The 9,090-nt window shown below is 34.6% G+C and overlaps 1 protein-coding gene across 1 annotated transcript; it reads left to right on the plus strand.

The window, feature by feature from the left end:
* The first annotated feature begins 5,836 nt into the window (after positions 1-5,836).
* On the plus strand, positions 5,837-8,754 carry LOC140822497 (probable serine/threonine-protein kinase PBL7). Its single transcript, XM_073183265.1, has 9 exons — positions 5,837-6,369; positions 6,457-6,661; positions 6,757-6,896; positions 6,992-7,086; positions 7,183-7,346; positions 7,438-7,785; positions 7,868-8,010; positions 8,300-8,518; positions 8,665-8,754. Exons 2-9 carry the CDS (start codon positions 6,481-6,483, stop codon positions 8,752-8,754), a joined length of 1,380 nt encoding a protein of 459 aa, XP_073039366.1. The 5' UTR covers positions 5,837-6,369; positions 6,457-6,480.
* The last annotated feature ends 336 nt before the right edge of the window (positions 8,755-9,090 follow it).

The following is a 9,090-nucleotide window of genomic DNA, read 5'->3' on the forward strand; positions in this document are numbered from 1 at the left end:
GTTGTTGTGCTTCCTCATCGTTGCGGTTATTGTTGCGGTTGCCGTAACGAGGATTGCGATTGTTTCTAACTGGTCTTCCGTCCATTTCCTACAGTTATGAAAGTTCTAAGATTGATGGCAGAATAGAGACTAAACAAAAGAAACACAATGTTTATGTAATTGCCCGAGAATTAAATATGAAACCAATTGATCGAAAGAGATTTTATTGATTTCCCAAGAAATTGCAATTACAACGAAATATCGAAATTGTTAACAAGAAGATAAATGGAACAAGTGTTATTACAAAGAAAACAACTACTGATAAACTAATCTACTACTTCTCCTAATCCCAAATCCATAAGATCCTCTCCAACTTCTTCTTCCTCTTCTGGTTCTTCTTCAGGTTCATCTTGGTTGGCTATTACTGTTTGTAGATGTTCTATATGACCATGCAGAACTGCATTCTGGTCGCTAAGAACTTCAACAGTACTCTGCAACTCATGAATTTGAGCATCAGTCTGCTCACTATACTGATTATGCTGGTGCACAAGTTGGTGATTCTGATCCTTGAGTATTTGGATCTTGTCAACAAGTGTATCACGTAGCTCGATGAACTCTGCCACAGTGTCTTGGGATATTTCAAACTCCTCTTGAATCTTCCTATTCCTCTCTTCTGCTTCATGCAGATAGTGAGCATAACGTTGAACATCACCCTCTAAGTGCTCTGCTCGACGCTCTAACTCATCTTTGTCCAACTTTAAACAGTAGTTATTCCCCTTGAGCTTTTCTAGTTTCCTTTCTAAGCTCTTAATGTAGCTACTTTGGTCCGCCATATCCTACATCCAAAAGCATAAGGGTAAAGGTTCAGAAATGATCTCAAGAATATAGGTCGAGTTATAGACAAATACTGGAATGAATAGAGTCAGTAAGCCTATAACATTCAATAGCAGAAAAATAGCTCAAAAATTTTCGGTCTCAGAATGGCGTGAAAAATTTACTAAAAATCGTTCACATCAAGAATATGAATGGTACCAAGTTAGGTGCAAAAATACTAAGCCATTTGGAAATGAAAATTCCTCAAAGTTTCGAAAAGTTGGAAAATTTTACGGAAATGATGATATCCCTATCTAAACGATGGATTTTGGGCTTCGTCGGTGGTGCTAGAACGATGAATGGTTCTAGGTTAGGTTCTCCTCGTCGAGAGCTTTCCAACGCCTACTTTTAATGGTAAAAACTCCTCCTGGATCAAAAGTTATGGCCGTTTGAAGTTTGCACGAAAAACACCTCAACTTCTATGCCATTTGCAAGGTCTACTGCATTCCCTTGCTGTAATACACTTGCTACTGCAATTCTGATGCTATTGCATTCAGTCTGCTGCTTTTCCAGCATTGTCTGCTGCATTCCGAGTCTACTGACCCAGTCTTCTGCATTCAGATCTACTGGTTTCCTTCTACTGGTTCGGGTTTCAGACTACTGGTCTTATCCTACTGTTTTTCGTCTACTGGTTTTGGCCTACTGAATTTTTTTTTTTTTTAAAAAAAAAAAACTCGTTTCAGTAGTCTATTACAGTAGCTTATTTTCAGTAGTCTATTTTAGTAACCTTCAGAACTTATTCTCAGAAGTCTATAAGAACTTATTATTTCTAGTTCCTCCTCCCCAGATTATGAAACCCGGTTATGCTCTGATACCACTTCAATGTCACGCCCCGAGACGGGGGTTAGTTGACACCGGCGTTGCTCTCAAATATTCATTCGAAAACAACAAGCCTCAGAAGTACAGAATTTCAGAAAACCAGTCTTTTATTCATAATAATCGTTGTCTGTTACAACTCAAGGATAAATGTTTTATAGCGGAAATGTAAAACCATAAAATTACAATGTCTGACGGAATATAAAACATAAATCAGAACTAAGAACAATGATCTTCATCACCAGCCCCAAAACTGACGTTGCTCCTCTTCTCCTATCGACTCTTCCTCGTTCTTATCTGAGATGGGTTTGGTGGGTGAGTGATATGATTGTCACTCAGTAAGCAGGGGCGGGAATAACTCCCAGTTTTCGAAATCGTTTTCAACAGAAACAGAAATACAATAATATACTGAAAACTCGTATTTCATAACAGAAATCGGAATTCAGAATTTGCAGGTTTCAGAACAGAATTCAGAATTAGTAAGCACTGAACATGTTAGTGAATTTCATGGCTAAACTGATATCAGTCCCCTATATGTTCTCTCCTCTAAGGGGTGAGGCCAGAATCAGAATCAGAATTCAGAAATGTTCAGAATATATATTCCTACCATTAGTTCACTAGGGAGTTTCAGTGCTTCAAAATCATATATCAGAAATCATACAGAAACTGAACTTTAAAACAGAATTATCAAACGGATTTCAAGATATTTATACATAAGCCCACTTACCGTAATTTGCTAAAAGTATTTCGGTTGAAATCTGAAGTCTGCTTGTTCTTGCTACTGGTTTCTGCTGCTCGAAAATCAGCACTCTCTTAGCTCAAATATTTCAAGTGACAACTCAAGATTTTGGTAAACCAATTCAGGTGTTTGAGGGTGATATTTATAGGCAATGTTTCTGACTGTTAGACTCTCAATTAATGGCCATAATCTGCCATTAACAGCCTTTATTCCATGTTAATGCTTCAGTTACAAGTCTAAGCTGAATCAGTAACTGTCTGCTGGAATCTTGCGCTGCTGGATTCTATATGCTGGAATTCTGTCTGCTGGAATTGTGTCTGCTGGAAAAATATCATCTTCTGAATTATTGACTGCTGCTGGAATTTTTAGCTTCTACTGAAATTTTTCATTGCTACTGAATAATGCTGCTGAAAATTCGGGTTCTCACACTTTGATGCTTGGTAGAACTTTGACTCAAAAATTTGACAAGACTTCGGGAGAGAGTAAAATTTTGGTGTGATTTTCAAGAATGTGGGTTTGTGTATTTCCATATGTTCCCACCATACATATTGCCAATTTCGAAAACTTGGTCCCCAAGTTTATATAATTTTTGAAATTTATATTGGACTGGGTGGCTGAACGTAGATAGCTTTCTTGTAAATGTTTATGATGTAATTAGACTCCATTGATTTTAGTAACTTCTTTGTTGGGTAAAAGTTATATTTTCTTCCAAATTTGATTGATATTATATCCCTAAATTTTGAAATTCTTGAATATGTGCATTGAATTTCAAATTTAATATATTTATTGTCTTGAAATTCTGAATATCATGTATTATTTAATATTTTTGAATTTATTATTACAATAATACCAAAATTTCCAAAATACAATCTTATACATGTATATAATTAAATAAATTATTACATACCCACAAATTGAGTTCTCACACGATCAATTCCAGATTTCAAAATATTAGTATGACAGTGCACAGGCTTGCACGACGATTTCTATTAAAACGGGTGTATATCTTTTGATTTTATATCAAATGTCTAGCACCGATTCTAAGCCAATAACAAGGATAAACTTTCATTCAGTGTGTGTCTTTTAAATTAGAAAGCATAATTCTCAGTTAAAAATATTCTAGACTCTTTGTTCACTGGATTATGCAGAATTTGTGAAAACTCGAATCAATTCAGTCTTGCATTCATGCATTTCGAATAAGGCAAAAACTTGTGTGATCTCACAGGTCGTATTTGTGAGACGGATTTCTTATTAGGATTATCCATGAAAAAGTATTAATTTTTATTGTGAATATCCGTAGGGTTGACCTATCTCACATAGTAAGATCCGTGAGATAGTCTCACATAAGATCCACTTTTCGAATAAATTTCCAGAATTTGCTCTCTCCATTTAATCACCATTATTCAAAATTGAATTGGTCAAGTTGTAACAGTACAATAAAATATGATTAAAGACCATTTGACCCATTGTTCAGCAGCCTTATAACAGAGAAAAAAAAATAGAAGCATGCAAGCTTCAAATTCGAAAATTTAAATGGGACACATGCAGCTGGTTTGGAGGAGTTGTAACAGCTGATTTAACGTTCATTAACACAAATTTTTTGAGTGGTAATAGCTGCTTATTCAACTGATCATTTTCACCTATAAATAGTGGCCAAAGGCTGAGGGGAAACACAACCAAAGCATCAACAAAACCCTGAAATTTCCGAGCATCAAAGTATGTTATATTTCAAACGACAGGAACTTATATTGGACTAGGTTGCCGAATGTACATATTTTATTAACATTTCTCCATCTCAATCCATTCTACAACTTAATAAATTAATTATACTATTATGAATTTGTCGACTCTAAGTGCAATCTTTAATTTTGATACTACTCTTGTAATTATATTTATGAGTTCATGCATGCAAAAGAAAAAAGAAAAAAGTAACAAATAACCAAGGTAAAACTTAATAACTTGAAAAATACACATAAATATATGACAATAAAACACACATGTACGATAAATCTTTTAATATCAATATATTTATATAAAACAGCTACGCCCCCATCTCCCATATCAGCACGAACCATTGGCGCACATAATAATTTATCTCCACGCTCCTTTGAGACAGTAAAATATGAAATTGAGCGGTATTTTGATGACTACGAAAAAGCAAGGAAAACAGCTTGAACCAAAACTCGAACTATTCCCAAATACAATTTAAGAAACAAGAATGATTTACCGGGCTCTATATATATGTAGAGGAAATTTTTTTATAGAAACACAGAGAAAAACGATTAAGAAATGAGAGAGACGAGAAAATCTTTTAGAGAAATTATATTAAAAGGAGTTGTGAAGCAACCTAACGAGAAATTAATGGCGGACAACGATAATTGTTTTTGCTGGTTAGAACAATCGAAACGTGGTGTTTGAACTGCATTAATGTTAAAAATATTTTTGGTAAAACGACAAGCATTCAGCCCTATAATTGTATCGAAGTTAAGTTCACGAGTTCGATTCGCATTGATGACAAGAAGTACAATTATCGATAGAGAAATTGTTTGGTTCAAAAATTATTTCTGCTGGTTATTGCAATCGAAACATGGTGTTTGATATATTGTAATCTTTAAAAGATTCAAGTTATACCGTAACTATCAATATAGTTTTTTGGCAAAATGATCAGTATTTGATCTTATAGAAGCAAAAATGTTTAAAGAAAATATTTGGAACTTGCATAAATAAAAATCTACTTGGATAAAATAACAATAATAATAATAATAACAACGACTTTATATTAGGCCAAATTTGATAATGGCATTTTAGGCGAGGCCGGTTACAACAATGTCTTATCGTGATTACAAGGCCATCATTGGTTGGCTGAAATTAAATAAGGCAAAAATGAAAGAGGATCAAATTTGGAATGGTATGTTTATTTGATTCATATTATTTATCTCAAAAGAGAAGAGAAATGAATGGAATTGAATTATTTGATAACCAAATCACAATTTATTTTCAAAATTTGGTAAATAAAAATTTTGATCTTTGAAATTTTTTATTTTCATTATATGAAAATTTGTATCTTTGATACATCGGCGCTCTCGATTCGTCGATCAAGGATATAATGCATTCGAAATCATTTATTTATTAAATTTTTGTGAATTTACTAATTAAATGATTGTGCTAGTAGTGATGACTATTAACATACACAAATTGTCATAAATATATTCTAGAGGAGTCTAGAATAAATTAATCAAGGAGTTAGTTTATAAATTAAATAATTGTTATTTAATTTAATATAATATACATATACATGTATATATTTTATATGGTGATATAAAATATGTGTATATGATATTATTATATCATGTATTATTAAAGATTAATAAATACATTATATATTAATTATACATCTTGAGTACGAGAACACGATTTCCCAACACTACATTTGTTCCAATTTTAAAATGAAAATTTGATATATAATTATAAGATGGATAAGTTTGAGAAATCAACCAAAAGCCAAACTTGGGCACCATTAAAAAGGACAATGAACTAGGAAACTTCCCCAAACGACAATAAACTAACAGCAGAAAAACGTGACATTGTACAAGAAGAATGTGGCGAACATTAAATGTTCTTGTCCCGACTCATCGAATATGCGCGATTAATTGTAAAACCAAGCATAGAGCAATCAGAACAAGACACACTAAGACATGCAACAGAAAATAGAGTCAAATCGCATCGAGAAAGCAAATATTTTCTTGCTTTAAAGAATATTTCTTAGGAAACAAAGCACATTTTTTGTCCCTTTTTTACTCGTAATATAGAGAATATCAGATTACAAAACACAAATACAAGGCATTGTTCCATATTTACTTAGTTTCGAGTTCAAGAAATAAAGATGTAAATGCATAGGAAGCTGCATAAATTCCCTCAAATTGGACAAATCCCAACAAGAGTTGCATTCCAGGAATATTGAGGTTGAGACTTCCTGAACTATTGCGTTATTGCTAATCTCGCTTCTGTTTTTTCGGCATAATCTTGGATAACAGCCTCATCTGTTGCAGTATACTTCATTCGTCGCAAGAACAATGTCGAGTAACGTACAAAAGGTTGTAGTAATTCAAGATGCGTCAAGGGAACTTAGTACAGTAAAAAATGTTCTGCACGGCTTGGAACTCAAGTGTGGTGACAAAGTCATGCTTCTTGGAATAATTGAGGCTTTTAGAGACGACTCGATATTTCATCCTATGTTCTGTGGAAAATTACTGAGTAAAGATTTCGTACTTGTGGTGAAAAAAGGATTTGATTATTGGATTCATATTTTAGCATTCTATGTAACTAATATTTTTCATATTCTTGTGCAGAAAATAAAACTCGGTTACATTCGAGTGCGACAATAAATAAGCACAAAGAGGACCTTGGAGAAGAAATTCAGAAGAAATTTGATCAGTATATTAGCTGCGACGAGCATAAACAGATACTTAGAATGGCCAAATCGTTACAGGTGATTGATGGTCTAGTTTATTTTTTGTCCTGATAATAACAAAATATTTATACATGGTAACATCCTGACTAAATTCTTGAATCTGCCACAAATAGATAGAGTTCGAGATAAAGGTGGTTGCGGGCTTGCTGAAAGAGATTGCTGTAGAATATGTCAAGAGTGTTCAGGCAACAAATGTGATTCTTCACAGGTTTCTATCCATCATTCTTTTGAACTTGATCGAATCGAACTTGAGAAAGATTGGACCTAAAATCCGTTAGATGATTTCTGAACCTGTCAATTCCAGGAAAGTTAAGAAAGAATGGAATTACTTTGTGAAAAACCTGTCTTGTGGAATCTCTAAGATGAAATCTAATGGCACTATTAAAGTTATCAGAGAGCCTCAAGAAAACGAAGCTAGCGCGTTGCCCCCAGGCCTAGTGCTGGAGTCAACCTCAAATCCGGAATCCAGTAAGTGGTTATGGCCTCAGCTTTTCATGCATAAAATTCTGGTTATTCATTTTGATTCTAAGTCTAACGGATGGGGAAAAACGATCACCAGGGAGCCTCTGTTCGTTGTGTGTGAACCGAAACCCTTTGAATGGAATAAAGAAACGGTTCACTTACGCAGAGTTGCAGCTCGCGACTAATGGATTTTGCCCTGAAAATTTGTTGTCCGACCATGGACGGAAAATCTACCTAGGACTGTTGAACGATCAGAGCAAAGTTTTGATCTGGGAGCACCCTTCAGCAACAATTAAAGATGCTGAGTTTATTACAGAGGTTCGGACTCTCCAAGATATCCGACACGAAAACGTGACTTTGTTCCTAGGATTGTGTACTGAAGGGCGCCAGAGGTTTCTGGTTTACGAGTTTGTTTGCAATGGCTCTCTCAACAGACATCTATCGGGTGAATGGAAGAACCCTTATTTTTTCTAATTCATTGAACTATATGATTTTGGGAGCTTATTAGTATACGGTCTTTTGTGCAGAAAAGAGTAAGAAATTTACATGGGAAAGAAGACTAGATATTGCCCTTGGAGCAGCAAAAGGTTTAGAAGCTTTGAACAGAGCAAGAATTTATGGAAGCATGAGGCCTAGTAACATCCTCGTTACTCATGATTTTCAACCACTGGTAAACATAAATTCGTATAGAAATATTATTATCACACAGAAATGCAAATGAGTAATAAAAAGACACAGTATCTACTGTTATATTTGTAGTTGGTGATGACAGTATAAATCGAATATTTTACACTGCACAACACCTTGGACAACATATTTTGATCATCATACACAAAGGCAGATAAGCAACTATCGACGGCGGAGGAGGCTGCTGTTGCACCCCAACAGTTAAAATTATTATTTATTTCAGGATGAATGCACCTCTTATAAGGCCATTGATCGTTTGATATATATATCAGATTTCTTACTACGGACTCGCCATAAACCAATATGAAGCCTTGGGCCAGTCCTCTGAGACAACGGTGTTAAAAACTTTCGAATACCTGGCACCAGAATTTCAAGAAACCGGGATAGACTTGAGTAAAGCTGATGTATTTTCTTTCGGTGTCGTTCTTTTGGAGCTGATAACCGGTAGAAAGACTATTGAAGATACTGATGGGCAAACTTTCTTGAGATGGGTAATGAATATAGGATTTTATTTGAATATCATCATGCAAAATCTTTATTCTAAGACCTATTTATACCCAAAAAAAGAATGGATGGATGGATGGAAGGAAGGAAGGATGGACTAACTAACATATGGAAATTATTTATTTTAATTTAGGCTAGACCATTGGTAAGGAAAAAGAAATACATGGAACTGATTGATCCAATCCTGCAAGATTCTGTGGATCTTACCAGCTATATTGGATAATTCGTGTGGCCGAAAAATGTCTAAATTGGGATCCCAAGAGCAGATACTCGATAAAGAAGGTAAGAAATTAGTCTCAGTTGTAATGAACAAAAACTATCATGACAAGAAATTTTTTACAAATGCTTTAGCTGGTTACCTTCTTGACTGATCATGCTCTCACCTACAGGTGGTGATGGCTCTAAGAGACGTTATTAATCGCTGTAGCATCGAAGATTTCTCCCCAACTGAATCTGACTAATGGCATGGTAGTCGAACCAGAAAAATATGTTTTTCGATTCGGACCATCTGTATTCGAAGCTATTGTTCTGAGATTGGTCATATATAAAGTTTTTTGAT

This window comes from Primulina eburnea, unplaced genomic scaffold (assembly GCF_022965805.1).
Source record: "Primulina eburnea isolate SZY01 unplaced genomic scaffold, ASM2296580v1 ctg87_ERROPOS800000+, whole genome shotgun sequence".
In the NCBI taxonomy this organism is placed as follows: domain Eukaryota; kingdom Viridiplantae; phylum Streptophyta; class Magnoliopsida; order Lamiales; family Gesneriaceae; genus Primulina; species Primulina eburnea.